At 31.6% G+C, this 23,788-nt stretch overlaps 1 protein-coding gene across 1 annotated transcript; it reads left to right on the top strand.

Moving 5' to 3' along the window:
* Positions 1–1,766: 1,766 nt before the first annotated feature.
* Positions 1,767–22,520, top strand: LOC140062304 (uncharacterized). Its single transcript, XM_072108460.1, has 7 exons — positions 1,767–2,075; positions 6,342–6,425; positions 10,854–10,904; positions 13,392–13,943; positions 15,985–17,074; positions 17,669–17,767; positions 19,016–22,520. Exons 2-7 carry the CDS (start codon positions 6,349–6,351, stop codon positions 19,109–19,111), a joined length of 1,965 nt encoding a protein of 654 aa, XP_071964561.1. The 5' UTR covers positions 1,767–2,075; positions 6,342–6,348; the 3' UTR covers positions 19,112–22,520.
* The last annotated feature ends 1,268 nt before the right edge of the window (positions 22,521–23,788 follow it).

Below are 23,788 nucleotides of genomic sequence, written 5' to 3'. Positions count from 1 at the left end.
ATAAAAGGATAGAGTAAACAAAGAAAAGTACTTCCAAATACAGTGTTTTTTCTTATTCTTTAAAACCAAAAAAACAAATTAATTGAATTAATTTTAACATAAATTGTTGAAAATAATATACATACTAATTCATACTATATTAGACTGAAAAATATATATTAATGAACATTTTATTTAAATTTAATGTATTAGGATGTTGTTTACATCACTGGTTGTAGCTTGATTAATTAAAATTGGATTATAAAACAGGGAGTAAGCCAACAACAAATTATTTATAATTTCGGAATGAATTATACATTTTTTTGTTTAATTTAGCAAATTCTTGTCTTTATGTATCCCCACCTCTAAATCAGTAAGGACAGAAGACAATTAAATAATTGAATTTGGATATTTACACATTTTAAATAAATATAAAAAAATAATAAAGTTAATTAGATTTTATAATTAATAATTATTAATATTATATTACACTGTAGACTAAGTTAATGATGGAAGTTACAAACGGTACTGTTAGAATGTAAAAAAGTTATTTAAACTTTTATTTACAAACACAGAATACTTTTGGACAGAACTCTATACTGTAACACCCACTGATATATTAATCTTTACTGTGTGTATACCTTTCGTTAAATACTTTTTATTAAATTGTTTTATAATAATCAGATCTGCTCTGAAATACATTTTGAAAACAACTTAATTCAAGAACTTTTTATTTTACATATGGTATGGGACCAAAGAGGCAATGCTAAAGATCCTTAAAATAAATCAAGTCATGCTATATGTACTATACCATGGTCATTGATTGCGAATCCCAATACAAGTTGAGCATCATGAGGTGATTTCAAACAACTTGAAAACAATTGAGTTTATATAGTGGCCCATGTATAACATTCTAATTTTATACCTCCATGAGTGGCCTATGGAAAATTTTTAAAAAGTTCTGGAACAAGGTACAGTCAGAATACAGATGCCTATATACAGATACAGATAAACACTTTACTTCATCCATTCTAGTAATGATTTGTAGAACTTAAAGGTACAAAAAATGGAAGTTTGGAAAAGTTGATGATGCAGTATAATACATTATGTGATGATATCTCTGAAGAAATGTATCAATATTGTTTGTCTATATAGACCAAATAAAGACCAAAAAGAAAAAGAAAGATTGGCGCACTATCAATGTTTAAAACTTTTTTTTTATTAACTGCCGGTATCAATTAATCTCACTACCAATAGAAGTACCCTCTAGACCTCTATTTAATAAGCAACATGCACCCTCTCTCCAATGAATTTAATTACATAATCAGTTTGTATACAAAAATTAAATGTATGGATATATAAAAAATGTAATGCAATGCAGTATATTTCAATTAAATTTTTTCTTTTTTTAAAATTGATATAATATTATTGCATGATGAGTGAGATAGGGTATGTGTACACTATATAATGCACACACATTGAACATGAAAAATGGAAAAGTGACTATCCAATCAGCTTGCTTGTTTACTACTCTTTCTTGTCACTCTGAAAAGTAAACAAATTTGTTTACTTTTTTAACATTATTCTGGACTTGAATAGAAATATTTGAAGATGGTATCCACAAAGAGAGGAACATTCATCTGTCAGTCATGTATTCATGGCATGTGGCCATTGGCCAGGTGACAGGTCACGTGACTAGACAAAGTGCTATAGATTTGTTTACAGGTAAACAAATTGTTTTGGTTAGCCCTGCGATTCAGATACGGAAACCCGGGTGTAAACAAGTCCAAGAACAAACGCCATTTTTGACGGAAATTCGGCCTTTCTCTGTCTTGTTGACGACCTTGGCGGGCTTGATCATAGTTTGGTAGTTAATGCACATTCTACACCGGGAGACAGACCCAGGGGCATAAGTAGGAGCAGACTAGGAGCTGGACTGAGATTGTATATTCGCTGTGAGTTCGTCGGCCTTCTGATTCGCCGGCGGCTGGTCTGGAGTGCAGTTCTTTATTGGCTGAGGGATTTGAATATCACTGAAAAGGCCACCGTGAGGGGTCATGCTTTTTCAAACCTGATGAAAGTTTGCCCTGTTGAAAGTGAGTATGGGGTTGATATTGCGTATATAATCAACTGAAGTTGTAGTAAAACCCTAGCTAATTATTGCACCATTGAGTGCCGCAATTTCTTTCGGATAATTTTCATTTCGTAGTATTTATCTCACCCGCTGCTGACTGATGCATGAATTGCTGTTTCGGGGGAATCCCTTGCTATGCTTTTGATAGTCGCATGTCGCGCGTGCGCTTAAAAAATTGAACTGTTGCAAAATCAGAGACAAAGAACGCGCTTATTTGTTGCTGTATGCCGTAATACAAAAGTTCTTATGCTAGATATATGAAATAAAAGAGTTGTTGATCAAATTCATGTAGACGAAATAAACATAAATTGTGTTTGAGTTTGTGAAATCGATGAATGAATAATCGTCAGTTAAGTGATCCACTGTGTGTGGCTGTCTCAGTGTGAGAAGTTTATCTTCGGCACATGTTAAGTGCGACAGCTACTGTTGTGTTGTTATGGAAAGGCCTAGCTACTACTAGGCTAACAGAGACCTACTGAAACCATTTTAATATACTATTTGACTATTATACACCTTTGAATCCGGATTAGGCTAGCCGGCCTAATCATGCTTTGTACTTTATTTTAATTTATACTCTAGGCATAGCCTAGCTAGACCAAGTTAAGTATGTTTCCCCTTACAATAATTAGAGAATGTTTTGTGCAGGTTAAAAAACACCCCTATCCAGGCACTTTAATTATTTTCAATTGTGTTGTTTTCAAGTGTTTACACTTTTATATAGATTAATTGTAAGTCATAAAGAATTGGGTTTCACTAGGCCTACTTCAATCAATGTTTTGGGGCTTGTTAGAATGATTAACTAAACTTTGTTGAATGTTGATTTTGGCAACAAAACATGCCAATTTAAAAAGTGCAAGAAATTTTTGAAACATTATATTCAATTCAAAATCAGCAAATATTAATGTATAAAAACAGCAAAGTATCATTTCGAGGGGCAACATAGAGACTCAATTATTTTTAGAAAAAACCAGTCCAGAAAAACAACAATTTAAGCACATTGAAGTTATAGTTTCCCATTTTTGTTTTTTAAATTATTTTTTAATATTTGTGAAATTATAATTATTATGATGCAGGAGAAAGAAATATACAAACAAACATTTAAGTTTATTTCTTTTTATTAGGGTGATTATTAGCAATGTTTATTAGGGATCTGTTATTGGTAGAGTCACTAACTGCTAACAAATATATGTTAGATTTAAATTGCTACTACTTTCAACTACGGTAGTACTACCTTTGTAATGTTGTTGATCATTTGAATAAATATTAAAATTTTATTAATATTTAATTAAAATAATGTTCTTGTCATTATTCAATCCACATAAAAAAATTCAGCAATCTTTTTGAAATCAAATTCTACTATTATTAAAGGTTTAAGATTTAAATGGTAATTTTAATGTTTTTTAATTTTAAAGTAACAGTTATATTTGTATTTTCTATATAGTATTAGCCTTGAATAAAACCATTGTGTCCTATCATTGTGTGCTGTAGGCTATTGTCCTACGGTATTTGCAATCCATTGGGCATATAGTGTAAGTTTATATTCATGATGCTTTGACCAGAACCATTTTTCTACTTGGGTGTGGACTACTGCTAAGATAGCCAATGGCATGCTGCGATTGTGATTAATTTATTGACAATTATTCTACTGAACATGAACTAGTGATGTCATCATGCATAAAATTGTAGAGACAATTTTGAATGGCAATTAAAATTATTTTATTAATTAATTAAACAATTTTTTGTTTTACTCCTTTTTAACTTCGTCTTTATATTTTTCTTCCCTCATAATTTTAATCTTTAAATCAGTCTATTAGTATTATTTGTTCTTTTCTTTCAGGTAAGTAGTAAACAGTAAACTTCCTAGCTTAAAATTATTATGATCTTCATTTCTAGGGCCCAATCAAAATTTCAAAATAATGTTAAATCAAGGCAATCGAAGAACAGGACTGAGCTCAACTTGCCAAGATATGCTATTGCAACAGACTTTGATCTGCGCTTAGACATCGCGAATTCATACACTGTACAAAGCCGTCGAATTCTAACACTACGTTGAATTGTAAAATTTCTATTGTATTTTGGTCCTAGGTGTCTGGTTTTTTTACGAATATGAAGTTTCAATAGGCATTATAATTTTTGTAATTTGATTGAAGGCACAATATTATTATTATGTAGAAATCATGTCACACCTACTGTATGTACTGTGAAGTATTTGAAAATGAAACATTTTTTTACCCAGAGAAGGGTACCCAGGCTACATGGGAATGAATGTATGTTGTTTATTGTATGTTTGTAATGAGATATCTTTACCGTATGAGTATTGGTTGAAATTGTTTATTTTTTGTTTGCATTAAAAGGTTGTATGTTATTAGTTATTATTATTACTACTTTTTGTATAACAACGTATTGCCAGAGAATCAAGTAGAGCAAGACGTTTTGCCTAACTAAGATGTACACTTCCATTCCAAATATGAAAAACATCTTCCTACATAAAGTCGATTGTTTGTCTGGTCGTTCGCTTGTTAAACTTGGTCTTTCTTCTTGATGTACATCCTAATTTTTAAAAAATTCTTTACCTACAGCCTTCTGTTAATGTTAGGGAGTTTTAATTTTTAAATAAGATGAAAACGTCTTATCAGGGAAAAATTTCATTCAAAAATTTTGTTTAGCAATATTGCTAATCAAACTGATTTTTAAGTCGAGAAACATAGTTTTGTATTGTATTTTTTGCTGCACAATTTTCAGAATGTGTAGCAATAAGGTTTTGTTACGCTTGGTTGGACTCTCTATAACAAGATGGCTTCCGTAGCATGAAAATAATGTATTATAATCTAATCTCGCGAGGTCTACCTTGCCCTCATTCCTAATCCTCTGTCCCAACAATGTGTATTGTTACATCCCATAATAGTAGAATTTATTTTTCAAGGTACATGTGACAAAATTTACCAATGAGAGTACAGTATTCTGATCGATCATGCATGATATATATGAAAGAAATTTCCAGTGAAATGCTAATCTTATGCAAATGAGATTGACATCCTCCCAGCTGCCCTTGAGTGAAATTCTAAAAATAGAAGAACATTTTATGTTATCCTACAAAATGAAAAAAAATGGCATCATCTGACATTTAGTATTTTTTTTACGAGTCTCGTATTGTACTACCTATGTATACAAATTTAAAAACTGCGAGGAAAGTTGGTATGATGAGGATGCATGGAAACCTGAAAGAAAGAGGTTCCGTGCAAGAGTTGGCCAGAGGATATTTACACTTAAACCTACAGTAATAGATGTGTGCCTAATAGAAAAGTTGGTCAGATGTTGTTATACAGAAACCTGGTGGGCGGAGTTAGCGGAAATTCTATTTCAGTTTCTAGTATTGAAAATTGGTCAGACGTGGGAATTTCACCACATTTATTGCATACACTCAGTTACTAACATCAGGTGTTTTTCTTCATAGCGCTACTCTCAATGCATTTATTTAGCTCTTGAGTTTTTATGTATTGAGGGCTACAACCATGTATACCATTAACATTGTCATACAACTATTCAACAAAATGGAAGGTTGATAACAAATCTTGTTGAAGGAAAACACACACTGTATTTGCATGCCTAATTGAATGTCATATGATTCATTATCATGTGGGTCTTCCCTTCCCCAACCCATTTTCCCATTTCTGGTTGTCATGTCATTGTCGCCTACTATTTATGTGGTCACTGTCAGTAGAATAGAACAACCCACAACCTTCATGGCCTAAAGAAGCATTTCCTTAATAGAGGATACCTTTACATCTATTTTACTATAATAGGTGTTACACTATGCAGTAGTGTTTAAACATGTACAGTATGTTCCCTCATTCAACTGTAAAAATCTGTATTTCTATCAAATTATGTATCTTAGCTTGATTCTTTTAAACTTAAACTGTAGTTGAAGAAGAAAAAGATTATTAAAAACAAATATTTAGTGATATTTTGAAATTTTAGTTTGTTTTTATTGAAAATTATTAAGTTTTAAAATGACTACCGTACTTCAATAAGCCTATTCCAAAACATTGGTCCCCTTGGAGTCACTCAGGCAGGTTGAACGCATTTTTGGTTGCGCTAGCAACCACGCAGCGCTACCTACCGTTGTGATGTCAGCACTGTGATACTCTTTGATGTTAATATAAATAAGTTTTTCTAACATCTTTTTTTCATAACACTTTACATTTAAATAATGTCTATATCATTTCAGGTTAAAGATGTCTACTGACAATCAAAATGATTTAGCTTCTAAACCCCCAGAACCTGATAGCACTACCCAGAAAATGGACCATAGGTAAGTACACAATGATTTATACAGTCGACTCCGCCTAAGTCGAATCTAATGGGACCGGTATTAAAATTCGAGTTACGCGAACTTCGACTTACAGATTTGCCAAAAAAAATGCTAGGCCTAGGCTCACTCACTAGCCGCGCTATGGCTAGGCCTAGTGGACCCTGCCCTGTCGCGGCCCACGCGATGAGCCTTCTTGAATTGAGTTTGCTTAGCTAGAGCTAGGCCTAATAAATGCTAAGCCTCTTTATCGGCAATGATAAACTGTATTTTCTTTTATGTTTTAAGCCCGAAACAATACAAAAACGTATAATAAATACATTTCGGTTTTTGTTCGAAATCGGTATCCATTGTTTATTGCCATCTGTCTAGCACAAAATAGGTACGAATTACGTACGTTTCATTGGCTTTTTTAGCGCGTTGTTGCCGCGTAATTTGTGACTTCGACTTATACGATATAAATCACTAAAGAATGTGTGTATTCGGACCGCAAAAAGAATTTCGACTTAGAAAAATTCGACTTACAAATGAAAATTACACAGTAATGTATAGGAAAGAATTGGGACTTTCCTAAAAATTCGACTTTCGCGATTTTTCGACTTGCGCGAATTCGACTTAGGCGGAGTCGACTGTATTATAAAACCCAGAACTGACGCACTACTCAGAAAATATACGATACTTTAGATGTCCAATATTCATGATTCAATAAATTTCAAACCGAGAAATTATAAATAAATTTTATTGCAGACTTGTATGTACATAAATGATGTTTATAAACAATTCGCTTGAAAACATTTGGTTAAATTTATTATTTTTGTCATCCCACAGTTAAAGCTCTGTATACACTATCGAATTTATGTGACAAAAAAATGGGATGTGCATGAATATGCAATGAATATGAACATGGTGATGTCATTTACCATTATTTAGGCACATCACACTTTTTTTGTCAAACTAGTTTGATAGTGTAGACAGAGCTTTACATTAATTTTAAATTTAATGCCCATTGTTACACTGATTGGAGAGGGGTAAAATGTACCTTTTGCCCCATTAATTACAGAATACCCAAGTACCTATTGTACCAGGCGACACAAGTCACCATGTCAAGAACGATCACAACTTCCTCACAATCTAATACCCATGGGTGTTGATATAGTATTGACAGACATCGTATCCGCAATCTTTCCCCCGTCAGTACAAGCTTGTTCGATCTTTTCGCAGGAAACTCTATTTCGTATTGCAAATGATTTTTTAGTTTTTTACACGATTATGAGAAGATACCACATGGCAGCATGTTGACAGAAACGTGATACATTTTAAATCATCTCACTAAATTGTTTTTTTCCAAATATTGTTGAAAAAATGTCTTAATTTGTTTGATGAAGCTTCAAAATTGTTAATATATTCCTATGGGGTCATGATGCCTTGAAAGCAACCTACAATGTTAGACCATTTTCTATAGTTTTATTCACAATATTTCAAATGTTAAAAAATATGCCACCTAGTTTTGGTTGGGAAGAACATTATATTTTTTATTAGCGTTATTCTCACACCAATGTATTGAAAAAAATTAAACTATATAGAGTATCCATTTTTATTCATTAGCACCTTTGGTATTTGATATTGTTAAGTACTGTACAATATACAGTGATGACAATGACAATGACACCCCCCCCCCCCCCCCCAAAAAAAAAAAACAAAAACATATGATAATATAAGAACAATACATTACACAATAATAACCAACACAATGTTACTGTTATATAAAAACTAGACAAATGTCTACAATTTTAATTAAAGTAACATTTGTACAACAAGGTTACTAAATTTTGTATTTTATTTTACTGTGGTTTGCAAATTAATGTAATTTTTAATATTTATAGAGCCTGACTTTATTTCAAAATGTAATTAGTATTGGGAACATACAATTAGCTTTAAAATCACAACAGTATAGGGAAACTGAAAAAAATCTCTTGAGTCTTAAATATTTTCCTGCTTATGATTAGCAATGTTGATATAAATAAACCTGTACCTTTTATAATCTATTCTTTATGTGCTTTATATTTCACCTTTGACCTTCCAGTAGATTAATTTCTTTAGGTCTCCTTTTTATTTCAACACAAATGGTTAAACATTATTTTATTGTTGGCTTTTATTAAAGAGAAAGACAGCTTAGTTTAAAAATATTAACCACAGTGCAAGATTATGGAGTATGGTACCAGTACATTGTTAAATTTTATAATAAATACGTTGATGCTAATTAGCATGTATTCCTATTATTATTAAATGTGTAGGTATTATACAAATTGGGAAAAATTATTTGACCTGGAAGTAGAACGCTTGGCATTGTGGATAAAGACAAGCTTTCAATTGGCATTAAAACACTGTTAGTATAGGTGGTTAACACTTTGTATGTAATGTATACTCTTTTTGAATTAACATTACTGTATTACTGAAATTCTTGATTATTACCTGACTTAATATTTATCATAGTAAATTACTGTGGTAATTAATAATGGTAATTTATGTTTAAGTTATGTTTGAATATCTTTTGACAATGACAATTAATTGTGACTTTTTAGGCCTCCATGTTTTAAAAGTCTAAAGCATATAATATTTCCTTGATGAAGAAGTGCACGAAATACATTTTTTTAACTTGTCGTGCAAAGCTTCCTGCAGTGAAACTGATTATAGTTATATCTTCGAATAGGAAATGGCAATTAGGATAGGATATTAAGAATGTTTAGGAACTTGAAATCATATAGAGAGGAACCAATCTGTGACTAAGCCTAGGCTATGACATTAACCCTATGTTTAATCCATTATTTACATTTTGTTATTTAGTAATGTTCCACTATAATTAAACACTTTTGTGTTAAAAATGAAAGAAAATAAATATTTGTTTACAATGTCAATGTATATTTATATATTCTGTAATTCTCCTAAACACGCTTTGTTGTCCCTTGTCTAGTTTCATGTTTTCATAATATATGTAACAACAATATTAATTATTATATAGTAACTCCTTTTAAGGGGACACCTTCAAGACCCAACTAAGTGTCCGCTTAGACTAGAGTGTTTCCTGCGATTTTTTTTCCTCGTACATAAGTTTGGGACCATTATGTGAAAGATAGCCGAACTATTTCCTAAATACAACTAACCCTCTAAATAATCGTAGTTAGCTCAATTCTTGCATCACACCTTGTATATGACTAATGAATATTTTTAAATTTTTTTTATGAATATATGTTTATTTTGTGACGTTTCATGAGGGGTCCCCAACTTATGTACAAAAAGAAATATTTCCTCCTGAACATGGGTTGGGTGTAGTGTTCAAACATACATTAAGTGCCATCTTCATAGGGTGTTCCCTGAATAGAGGTGTTCGAAGGGGTTCTCCAAATTGTACACACGAGTTTGAATTGCAGTGTTTAATAGGCATTATTATTGTGGTTATAAACTGTGCATAGTTTTATTATTAAAATGATGAAGTCAAGGCTCACATAATAAAAGATTAAAACAAGGTTTAGCTGATTATAAAATACAGTAACTCCGGCATTGACTTGTGAGAAATTTTGATGCTCAAACTCAGAGCTAACTACATAAACTAGCTCTTTTTAATGGCTTGTGTAGTACAAGTATTATATTATACTGTAGGTAATATAATAACACAGACTACAGGACGAAAAGCCTTGTAAAACAAAGTATTTACTTTCAAAAGTATACTACTGTAATACAGTATGACCAAATAGAATCACACCTCCTAATTTGGCTAAATTCGGACACAAGAATTTGGTAAATTTAATTGTTATGCAATCAATCCCAGTATAATCCCACCCAGTTTACTATGACTCAGTCATAATAGTAGTATTATCATGTCTTTCAATTATTTTTTTAATTTGGGTCCACTTTACTACAGGTTTACTAACTATACTATGCTAAATGTTTCAATAGTGGTAATATCCTAGTTGCTTTTGTTTGCAAACACATGCTTCATAACTCCAAAATGTATTGTAGATGGAGAAAGTTTAGAATTTACGATTTTTCTTTTTCTGTTTATAAGTTTATTAATATGGATGAGATTTTCGAAACAAAAAAAGAAATTGTTCAAATTGAATTACTAACAAGTTGTCTTTTCTACTGAATGAATTTTGTTTTGTGTGTGTGATTAAATGTTGCTTATTATTTATTAGATTAATAAATAATAGTCAGGTCAATGTGCAAGATTTCCCTGACCCTTTTATAATATGCATTTTATCTAGATTTTTAGCCAGCCCTGCAAAGTCTTTTGTTTGATTCACCTTTTATTGCCATAAAACGAATTGAAGGACTTGTTCCTTTAGTCTTCAGTTTAACCTGCGCAACAAATTGTGAATTTTAACATTTTAATATTATAGCCTTTTTAATTGTAATATGTTTGTTTTTTTACAGTGAACCTAACCAATTAAATGGACCTTTATCACATGAAAAGGTTGGGAAAAGGTAGAGTATCAACTGATTTGATTCCAGTGTCATCCCTAAATTTGCACTTGTGTCTGAAATGAAATATTTTGTCCTATTTACTGTTAATGTTTCTTGAATGGTAGAAATTACCTTTTTGATCAACCTGGCATGTCATATTGTGTGCATTGCGCAGATCCTGTACTGTAGCCTTGCCACTGTATACATTCATATTAATTTTATTTTGTAATGTTTAAAATTAAATACATATTAGTATTTGTTAATTGTATGATATCATCACCCACATTGGTAGCTTTGCTTGCTTTATCATTCAAGCCATGCATTACTTTTTTTTGGGTATAATTTTAAGTCTTTAAATATAAATAAATAGCAATTAGCAATGACATTTAAATGTAATTTCCATATCTTTGGATATAATATTAACAGATTGGGAAAATTGTACTCTTTAAATATTATTTCAAATATAAAAATTGTGCACAAACTCTTATATTTAAGGCCGGTGCACACTGAACGCAGAGCAGCAATTCGAACTGTAATTTTGTCGCGACAGACGATTTCAGTGTGAACATTAAATCAAACTTGTAGGCATCGTTTGATTCTCAACTTCAACGCGGTAAAATCGGAACTAGCAAAGGCTCCGCTTTTTAATTCGCTAGAGTTGCAACTTTTTCAAGCTTTATGCAACCCGCTTCGATTTGACGCATGTCGCTTTGCATGTCATTGTTCAGTGTTAACCGGCCTTAGGTGATTCACTGCATTTTGGTTCTCAGAATAGAAGCCCACAAACCAATAATACCCAATTATATAAACTGTATTTAAAACTTCAATCAAATTAACTTACAGTATCTTATTATTGTATGATTACTAAAAATACTAGTACTGTATATCGATCAAATAAATAAATTGTTAACTGATCCTGCTATTATAGAATCATGGAAATATATTGGTTAACATTACAGTAGAACAAAGCTACAGTATTTAGGTTTTCTGATGTTCTTTGTCTTTCTTTTCTAATACAGTCCCAGTAGAATTAACATTATATTGCAGTATGCATTTAAAGCTACAGTACCTTCAATACTGTATACAAATGAGATGACTTTCATATTTATAATATTGTTATTTTTACATTTTATTGAGTTAAAAAGGATGTTTTAAGAAATCAATTTAATTACAGTAATAATAACAATTTTATTTAACACACCTGGTTCGAGATTTATATTCTATTTATGAAATTTTATCTTTAAAAAATGGTAAAAATCAAATTTGATTAATATTAATTATTATATTTTGTATACTGTAGTATTATGGGTTTTGAAATGTTAATTTGTAAGATTTTGATAAACCTGATTGAGATAATTAAGATTAACATTTTTGAACAGGTGAACAAAGTAAGTAGAGTTTCTTGCAAATGTAATTTAATGCAAGAGATCTTAAAGGGACAGTTACTAAATTGAAAATGATTGTTATTAATTTTAACCCTATAATTTGTAATTGGCATTCTTGAAATGTTTTTGTTGATTGGTTAATACTACAGTAGTTACTATACTAGCCTAATATACTGTAATGTGAAAGTACTGAATAATCAATTATTATAGGAAACCGACATGGTTTAATCGTAGGAACCATCATATAGTGTACATCATGTAAATTATATCATAATACTTAAAATAAAAATGCTTCTGTTTTGATCGGCCGAAAAGAAATATTAAATTATCAAAGATAACAATAAATTACTGTATAATATTTAAAAACACTTGATACACTTGGCATGACTGTCACTTTAATCATGGGAAACATTATGTTAAATTCTGAAGCTATTCCATATGCTAATGTCAGGTATACGACGTGTCTGTATAGTAGTATATTTCCAACAATATTATTACATTCTCCAATATAGCATTTCGTAAAATGCCAAGGAAGAGTTACTACTTTGGGTATACAAAACACTAAACTGGTCTACTCGACCTTTCTATAACTGACCTGGATTCTAAGTCTGGGTACAGTGTAGTATGAAATTACTATAAATTATAAATGGAACATATAGAAGATATAAATAATTATATATTCTTTAGAATATTCTATGTGTTTGACATTTACTTTATGACAAATTTGTATGAAAATTATAATGACATGCTGTTCAAACGATGTTTTATTGTCAAATTTCACTAATGAAACCTTTAAGTTGTACAATTTATATAATTGTATACTTAATAAACATTGTTGTCGTATTTGATTCTTCATATTACTTTTACGCACTCACTGCCAGCCATGTTTTTACTTTAAATCAGTTAACAAAAATGTATCGAAATAGAAAAACGTAGAAAATTGTGCCAGATATGAAATGGTATTTCGAAAAGTTGATTTTAAAACAAAAATGACTCTGAGAGGTTATATGAGAATGATACAGTACTTTAAATGTTCAACATCTTTTTTTGTAATGTACCAGTACCAAATAATATATTAAATGTGATTATACACATTTCATCTGTGCAAATTCATTCTCCACAGGGCACAGCCAGACTGCATTGATAGCAATGGGGAGCCAGAAGCAAAAAGGTCAAAGATCAACAATGGTGACCCGGTTTTGACCTCAATGAAAATCCAAGAATCCACAAGGAATGGTGAAATGGATGACATGGCGGAACATTCCAATGTTGAAAACTGCCAAAATGATTGTTTACCTCAAAAAACAACTAGTGATGTAGAAACACTTGACAAGGAACCAGTTGATAAGCAATCTGTAGATAAGAAAAACGTTGATAATGAAACAGTCGACATGCCAACAGTTGATATGGAAACTGAAGATGTTAAATCATCACAAACTGTTGATATTTCCTCCCAAAATACAAAAACAGAAACTAATAATATAATAACTGATAATGATTCCAAGGAAAATGAAGAAAAAAGAACTGAGATCACTCCGGAAACAAACGAAGATAATAATGTTTGTTCAAAAACTGATAATGTAGAAAAAGAAAATAAATTTAATTCAATAACAGAATTGAAGGAAATGGTAAAAACTGGTTTAGAAGAAACGGACACATTAAATAATGCAGATACGTAAGTATTTTGATTTGTTAACACAAATGATATTAAGATAGTTTTAAATTAGAATAAATTCAATGTTCAGAAGAGATGTTTTTTTAAACAATAAATATTTTGTCAGCAGATGACAACTTGTTTGCTTAGCTACGAAAATGATTTAAAGGGACAATTATGTTTTTTTTTTCTTGTAGGTTTGATTGTCAATAATATAAATATCCCTTTAATTTAATTCAGATTATTGATTTTAATTGAACAAGCTATACCATTTGGCACCAGGAACACTCAGCAGTATTGTTATTATTGATTTGTTGATTAATTATGATATATTGTATACCGATTTTTTAATTAATTAACAAAATATGTATTAACTATTATTTAAGAAACATTTATATATTAAATGATTTTTACAATCAAACTTTACAAAAAATGTGTGATGTGCCCAAATATGGCAGTGATATTCCAAAATACGGTAGTGATATGACATCATTATGTCCATATATGGGCACATCAATAGATATTGTAAACAGAGCTTAAGATTAAATTTGAACATTTATTTGCACTAGCATCAGTCTTGGTGTACGGGCCCAGAACTATTTGAAATAATGGTGACTATTGATTGTGATTATCAATTGTTGATGATTCACCATTTTCTTCCCCTTTTCATCATTCGCTATTCCTGATCATTTTGAAACGTACAGTAATGAGACAAATTAATGATGATGTGACCTTTCAAAGCTATGCTCCTCTTTCTAGAAAATTATTATAAAATGTAAATAGATTATTTCAGATTACTATCAAAACCTCAAAATAAATTTATTAAAATATAAACACATTTTTAATACTGACTATAGAATTAATTAGAAACAGGTTTAAATAATAATTTGCCTTTACTATCGTTATAAAATAAATCCATTATTAATGTTACCTCAAGTACTGTTTTAGAATAGAAGACTCGAAATAAATTAACCAAATTCCTAAGAAATCTTTGGCCTAATACTTTCATTAAAGAGAATATTAATATGAATATTCTAGCCAACCTTATGTTTTTCCAACATAAATCGGTGAAAAGTAGAAATGATTCAGTATTTTCAACTATAATCTAGATTCAAAAGCGTTAGGTGTTCCCAAGGGAATTTGCCTGAAGACTAGGGAATAACATTTCTCAATATGTGTTATTAAAGATAGGGAGTATAATTATATTTTTTAAGATATAGGGAGTAGTCTGTAATTATATTTTTTAAGAATCTTACTGTGGCTTGTGGCATAAGTGGTTGTCAGTGTAGGCTAAGTACTTGAAATCTGAATTTGTACAAAAGAAAATGAATAATTTCATTAAATTAATGATTAATTAAACAACAAAATGTTATTAAAAAGATTTTGACGAGAATTATATTCAATCATCTTAACAAACACCTTAAGGCTCTGTCTCACATTATCTAACTTTATGTGTCAACAATATTTGCCCATATATAGATATGATGATGTAATATCACTACCATATTTGGGCACATCACACTACTGTAGTTTGATAGTGTAGACAGGGCCTTAAATCCTGTAGGAAGGTTCTGTGTATAGTTTGTTTCTCTAACTATAGAGTATCATGGTGCTGACGTCACGACGGTAGGTGGCGCTGCGTGGTTGCTAGCGCAACCAAAAATGTGTTCAGTCTGCCTGATTGACTCCAAGATCACCAATGGTTTGGAAACGGCTTATTGAAGTAGTCATTTTAAAACTTAATAATTTTCAATAAAAACAAACTAAAATTTCAAAAGATCACTAAATATTTTTTTTTAATAATCTATTTATTCTTTAACTACAGTTTAAGTTACAAAAAATCAAGCTAAGATACATAATTTGATAGAAATACAGATCTTTACTGTTTATCAACATAGTACTAGCGCTGAACGCATTTTTTGGTTGTCTAGCACCCATGCAGCGCCCTATATCGTTGTGACGTCACACCGTGATACTCTATTTAATATAAAATAAGCATTCATTTTACCATGATGAACTAAATAGTTATTAGTACATTATTTTATGTTTATTTATATTTCAGGAATCAAGATACAAAAGAGAGTGCACCAAAATCAGATGAGATAGTGTTGGCTGAAAATCCTAAGCCGTCTAAACCCAATTTGTCTAAGGTTCCCTCTGATTTACCAAAGGAAGATTTAATAAGAAAACTTCAAGAAGAGTTAAGGAATGAAGAAGCTAAGCTGTTACTATTGAAGAAATTGAGACAAAGTCAATTACAACCAATACCAACTCCTAAGGAACATCAGGCTCTGGTGAATCAACAACAACAACAGCAGCAGCAACAACAACCACAACAGCAACAACATTCACAACAGCATCAACACCTTCATCATCAGCAACAGCATCAATTAGCAAAGGTTTCGTCTCGCAATCCTAACATCCCTCCTCCACTCGTTCATGGCAAAAATCTTTACAAAGGTCATCCACATTCAATGCCGCAACTTATGCGAAGCAATCAAATGAAACCGAATCGTATACAACAAGGTCCTCCGCCGCTGGTCATGGCATCGTCTGGTCGCAGCTCTCTACAGAGTTTACAGGTTCCACAGTATCAGGTTAGGAACCAGCAATTACCGATCTCGAGCAGTCATGGCCATGTCATGAGAGCCTCGCAATCATATTCGAGTCACCATGTATCCAACTCAACTCAAAACATGGAGAACCAATCACCAGCTAGCCGTCAGGCGGCAGCTAAGTTAGCCCTACGTAAACAACTTGAAAAAACACTACTACAAATTCCACCACCAAAACCCCCACCACCAGAGCTCCATTTTCTACCTAGTGCTGCCAATAACGAGTTTATCTACCTTGTTGGCCTTGAAGAGGTCGTCAATTGTATACTAGAGAACAACAAGACGTCTAAGGAGAAGGCCCCGTCTAAGTTTATCCAGCCGTTCCAGTGTGCTCAGTGCAAGTCGTTCTTTACAACGATCTGGAAACACGATACAAAGAATGGTATTATGTGCGAATCTTGTATCGTTTCCAATCAGAAGAAGGCACTAAAAGCTGAACACACAAATCGTCTAAAGACGGCCTTTGTGAAGGCCTTACAACAAGAGCAAGAAATTGAGCAGAGAATGCAAAATCAGAATGCTACAAATATGCAACAGGTAACAATTTTACCCTCTCTGTTTGTTTCTTTCATCTGTTATGTGGAACCGTAATTACGTAGCCATAACATCGGCAGGGGTTCGAGGTTCACTTGCTCCATGGTTCTGGTGGTAGAACAAGTCTTCTTGGATAAGGACTATAAACCGTAGGTCCAGTGTACACATCTAGCATCTACCTAAGCCAAACTAGCCATGTTAAATACTTGTTATCTTAGTGGCGCGTACATGCTTAATTATTTACCTTGGATAAGTTGGTGATCTACCCACCAAAGATATCGATAATTGGTCCATGAAGCCACCTAACCCAGGTAAATAAGTTTGAACAGGCCCATAGAGTGTCTTTCTATACTCCTTTTTGTGTTTCCATTCTATATTAGACTTGTTTTGTTTCCCTAAAGCTCTTTCTACACTAACAAAGTAGTTTGACAAAAATAAGTGTGATGTGCCCAAATATGGTAGTGATATGACATCATCATGTCCATATATGGACACATCACATTTTTTTGTCACAGAAATTTTGATAGTGTAGACAGTTGTTTATGCTACAGTTCATGTAACTTGTTAAAACGATTTACATTATGTTTTCTTGAATAGGCACATTCTCACCATCAGAGGACACAACAACGTATAATGAACCCTGCACCTAGTACTCACAGACCTGTCCAACCAATTAATTATGCCTACATACCACAAGTAAGTTTGTATAAAATTTACAGTCTTTAAATTTTTTTACATTCTTTGTTGATTATTCCTTTTCTTACATTTTGCATACACGGATCGTTAGGTTGATGATACTGTAGAATTCAGAACTTGCGGTATACGCTCAGGCTGTATACGCTCCTCATACAGTACTTACAGGGTGCTACTGTATGTGACTAAGCAGAATTTGGACATGTTATCTGGCTTGTTTGTGGCAGCCATATTGTAACGGGATGCATTTTTATTGAAGCATTCATCTTATGAGGTTTATTGCCAAAAATACAATTTAAAATAACTGAATTCCACTGTCATATCATCAACAGTCACTTAAAATCATTTAAATTAATTCCAACTGTTTTATGATTATGAAAAGTAGATTTGATATTGCATATGAATGTTGAAGTTAGAATGTGTAACATATTTAAATTGTATCTAATTAGATTCATAACATTGTAACAGACAATTGGCAACCTCAAGATTAACATTTAAAATTATGAAAAATGTTTCTCATGCACTAAAAATTTTGAATAATTTTACCATTAGTAAACATTATATATAATTTATGTTATATAGGATAGCTTCAAATTATGTGATATAACGCAAGATTGTTATGTTACATATTCTGATGTTACAAAATTGTTTTAATGTTCTAAAGTAATGATCATAATGAATGACATACTATGGACATAGAAAATGGATAACAAGCAAAAATGTGTCATTTGAACGCTGTATCTGGTCTATGGAAACCTCCAGTGTATTCGTAGGGAAAAGCAATGAGGGGAAAGTGGGTCAGGTCATAATCATAATAGGACACTTGAATGTTTATTTTTTTCACTGGGAGCATAACTAATCTTGTATAGCTGATTAAATTACAGTCATTAATTTTATGCTAATTAGCATGTAAGAAGAAGCTTCAGATTTCATGCATAATGACTATATGTTTTACAAGAATTTAAAATTATTTTTCAGCTCAAAGAAAGATTTTAAATGTATCTGTATAGTGCAGTTATATTGTGATTTCGTTGGTTCAACAAATGAATTAAGTTACGATATTAATCAGAATTGACTAAATAACAAAATATTATCTTGATAATATAATAATAATTTTTGATAATAACAATACCGTAAACGTCGGGAAGAAGCCCATATTTAAAAGAAGTCCCCATTCTTGTTTTGTAAAAGTAATCTAAAAACAGATGTCTATCTCGAAAAGAACTTATGTACTTTTGTTTTGTCTTCTAGATGATTCAGAAACCATCCCAAGATAGGCATCGAGAGTACCTACTTGACATGATTCCAAAAGGATTGAACCAAACCGCTGGAATGGTATGGAAGTGAACAAACCATTGTGCCATATCATCATCATCACATTGTTAAATCGATTGAAATATTCTGCATTGTGAACATAATCAATGAATACTGCATTTAGTATGCTGATTATATGAACAGCAAAGCAAACGTAGCAAAGATGTGTTATCTGTTGTGCCCTGTTTAAGAAGCCCCTTAGCCGGCTTTTTTTAGCCTAAAAGAAGTACAATGTATGAACTCTATCTAAAATGAGGATAAAATGTATTTCGACAGCAGTATAAAATATCAAACTACTAAACAAAGTGGCTAGCATCAGCTGTGTTATAGTTTTGCTGTAACCTAGCAGAACATATTGTACATTTGTAGCAATATAGCTGTCAAAAGAAGATATCGTATATTAAGCTGCTATTGAGAAAAAAAAACACTGCTCAGGGAAAATCTTATTTTCACACCTACACTCATTATTCTAGCAGTTATAAATGAAGTATTGCAGCAGCGGGGATGATTGAGGTGATACTAACTGATCAGATGAGCTCCTCGTCGTCGCTGCTCTGGGTCTAAATGTTGTATTTTATTTTAAATGATGCAGCCTAGCTGATGTGAAGGTTCTTTTATATTGTTGGATGTATTACTTAATGCAAGTTAGACATCAATCAACCTTTCATTATGTCATTTACCAAGAAATATTGGTAGGTGGGGCTTTGTTTTGTAGCAAAGATGAAATATGAATGACTGTTGGATGTAGTAATGTGTTCCATTACACATCATGTGTACTGTCGCAGCCTGTCCATCGTAGCTAATTATAGTTTTCAGGATGTTTGTATTTTCAACAGCTTAGAGGATTAAGTGATCAAGTTGGGATTGAAAAATATCAAAATGTTTTTATCAGTTATAAAATATGGCAAAATCAAGTGAGTCTGGTACAAAAAGACTAACACATGGATTGAGTGTTAGAGGGGAGTATTACTACAAAATGTGGTTATCATTGTAATTTAAGAAATTTTGTAGGAAAATGGTGTTGGGGTTTTAAGAATTGAAATTGGAATGCCTAGGTTAATTTTTGCTGTAAAACATAATTGCCATTAAAGATGGGATTACTGCAGTAAATTAGTGATTATTAATGTAGTCTATAAATCCATCCAGAATTTCTGTATTAATAAAAGAAAATGATCAATGAAGTGATTCATAATTATTAAAAAAAAGAAATTGTAATAATAGAAAAGTTAAATTATGAATCAGTTGTTGCATTGTCAAAATATTTGATAAAAAAAAAATCCCTTCTTTGTGATTACCTGTAGTAGATTAATATTAAAGGTAAAATTAGAAAGAAAACAGTTTTTTGTGTATATTGTCAATTACATGACAGTGTACATGCCATTATTAACCTTTAACCTTTTGTTTAAATTTTTAATATTCTACCACTCCGCCTTTTCCTTAAAAGAAAGTTACTTCCTCTGTTTGGACAAATGTTGGAATTGAATGATACAATTGAATACAAAAACAATAGGATTGTCATAGATGGGAAATATTATCATACATGAACTCTGGAGCTATAGAATAATTCATACAGATCATGTTACCGAAATGTTGTAATTCTTATTCTACTGCAGTAACTGCATTTTGTTTACCTGTTTTTATTTAATTCTTAATCAAGCTGCTTTGGTTAATTATGCACACTGTTTTTTTGCAGTGACTGACTCGTAAACCATTGAGTTATAACTACATTGAAACAATCTAAAATCATAAGTTATTACAGTAAAATGTAGCAACTGCAATAGAATAATTTTGACACGATTTGTAAGAATTTCAAATACAAAACTAAACATTTACAAAAACTCAAGACAGTTCAATATTGTTTTCCGGTAATAAGAAGTAACAAATTATATTAACAAATTTGTTATTGTAAATTTATGATAAAAGCATAATATTATGAAAGGGAAAAAATAGTTTTTCAATTGTCCAGGCTTGTATAGGTATAAGTTAATATTCACTTATATTACTTTTGCACATTAAAACACTATTTTTATAGCCCAACATGAATCAAATGATTAAAATTTCACAAGCTTAAATAAAATTGCATATCAATGTCCATATTTCAAAATTAACTAATAATTATGATAATAAAGCACAGATGAGGGCTAGATAATAAGGATGAATATATTTGATAATTAACAACAGAATTTGTTTGTACGTACATAAACCTTTCACAATTGCATCGCATGTTCATATAAATTATCTCCTATCAAAATACAAAGATGAGAAATAGAAATTCTGATGTATGGTACACTGTATTATTAGATTAATAGGACTAAAGGATAACAGTAGACAGCTTCTTTATTTGCTATGTTTAGTGAAACAAAACAAGGGTATAGAATTGATACCAACAGCTGTCAAATTGTGTGGAAAACTCACCAGTATTCTTAAATCATAAGTCTGTCTACACTATCAAACTAGTCTGACAAAAAATGTGTGATGTACCCAAATATGGCAGTGATATGCCATCATCGTGTACATATATGGGCACATCACATTTTTTGTCATAAAGTTTGATAGTGTAGACAGAGCTTTATCCGAACCATTAGAAGTCATAGTCTTATTGACTGACTGCTTGGTGGTATCATTTCAGTGTAAAAGATGTATACTGTGAAAAAGTTAACGGAGTTTGTGAGCAGTCCAGTGTGTAATTTACTTTGGTGTAGTAATACTATTAGCACTAACTAATCTGTTGAACAAATGGTCTCTTTGTATTGTAGTTTGAAATGAGATATATCTTTTTATATGAGCTAAAAACAAAATATAGATCATATGACATTGGTATTAAGGATTACCATAGATGCTTTATCAGAAAATATAAAGAAATAATGTTTTCTGTAATTCTGCTTTTGGATGTAAAATTTACACCCCTTAGTTGAACAGTTAATAAGAAGTGTAACATGAATATGATAACAAATTACTGTTTTCTGTTTTCCCACAACTTGCCCGATTCCATATTTAAAAGAAGTTCATTTGTAAATCTTCCGCTATTTGTATACTGTACTGTATTTAGTAACATAACATTGTTAATTTGAAATTACATAAAGGTGGGGAATTGAAGTTGGACAGAGTTTATTTATTAACATTTATTGTGCTTCCCATTCAAGCCTACTGTTGCTAGTGTGGTTTATTAATCGTTTGATTAATAATTAGTTGCTATCTCTCTTGTACAATTTCTATTTTGTTCCTTGTAGTTTAGATGGAATGGGCTTTTTTTCTTTGGGTTTACTTAGTTATATTTTTCGTGTTCAAAGAAGCTGTTATTTACCTATTGAATACCTGCTCATATGAAGCTGCTGCCTAGGCGGGTATGCGTTGTCAAGTGTTATGTATGTTTTTCACATTCACTGTGTATAGTTGTAAGTTATCGGTTTTCAGAAGACATTAAAACATGAATCCAGATAAGAAGGCATTTTCTTGTGTTATTTTTATTTTATTTCATTTATTGTTTGTAATCAAATTTATAGGATGATAATTAATATCTATTCCAAAGTAGCTTGTGTCGCAGGGAGCTAAATTGGTCAGGTGTTTGCCCCACTTTGACATCATTGTACTATACTAAAGCCTTGTCTACACTATCAAACTTTATGTGACAAAAACATGTGATGTGCCCATATATGGACATGATGATGTCATATCATTACCATGTTTGGGCACATCAAACATTTTGGTGAAACTAGTTTAATGGTGTAGACAGAGCTTAAGTATATAATTTGAGAATACTTAAATTTGCTGCAGCAGAAAAACAAACACTAAACTACATTGTTGAATGTTTGGGACCTCAATGGATATTTATAATACTATACAGTACAGGAAAAGTAGAACACAGTGACACATTCAAGACCCAACTTAGGGAGTGTCCCTTGAATAGGGGTTGGTATATTGTTTCCCGGTCCCCTTTTGTTTCAAAAGAGAGGTTCTATCACGTTTAAGCAAACTTACATACAAAGCAAGCAATATTCAGTAATACAAATTTTTGCATACTGACAATAATATTGTGTTCTGTTAGCGCCCTCAATACCTCAACAGTTTTGAAATTTGTGATATTTCAATTTATAAAACCACAAGCAATCTAACGTAGAACTTCATATAGTCTTCCTTGACCTACTTAACTGGTAATACTTAATTAAGAAAGATGTATATTGTCCCCCAAAAATATGAAATATAACAATGAATAAAATCAAACTTTCAATATTTGTATGATCGCTTCTGGGAAAATATAGTCCGTCTTTAATAAAAATTTATTATTCTTTGTAGGGGCCTACTATTTTTCATTTCATAAATACAAATGAATTAGCACTACTGGACGTACTATGCCTTAATCGACAATCAATGTGTAGAGAGACCGTCTTCTAATCCCCAATTAATTTACTAGACTTGGGCCTAAGTACTTTACTGATTTTAAAAGGTCCACTTGTTTATGGCCAAAGTGCTTATGAGTGCAATTTATGAAGACCCAACCATGGTAGAGTGTAGCCAAAGTGCGAAAAATAACAAGGCCATAATTATACATAGCTGCACTCGCGTGCTCAAATTTGAGTTAGTTTTACCGACCGACCAACCAACCAACCGACCCACCGACATAGTGAGCTGTAGAGTCGAGTCGCGTTTGCACACGTGACTAAAGATATGGTAAATACTTTTTTTTATGACCGTTAGGCTACCTCTAAACTT

This window comes from Antedon mediterranea, chromosome 11 (genome assembly GCF_964355755.1).
Source record: "Antedon mediterranea chromosome 11, ecAntMedi1.1, whole genome shotgun sequence".
Taxonomy (NCBI): Eukaryota; Metazoa; Echinodermata; class Crinoidea; order Comatulida; family Antedonidae; genus Antedon; species Antedon mediterranea.
This window is presented reverse-complemented; position numbering and strand designations above follow the sequence as displayed.

Coding starts and splice junctions, on each gene's coding strand:
- LOC140062304 (XM_072108460.1), top strand. CDS start 6,349: ATGTCTACTGACAATCAAAATGATTTAGCTTCTAAACCCCCAGAACCT. Junction 10,905..13,391: donor CATGAAAAGGTTGGGAAAAG/GTAGAGTATCAA, acceptor CATTCTCCACAG/GGCACAGCCAGACTGCATTG. Junction 13,944..15,984: donor ACATTAAATAATGCAGATAC/GTAAGTATTTTG, acceptor TTTATATTTCAG/GAATCAAGATACAAAAGAGA.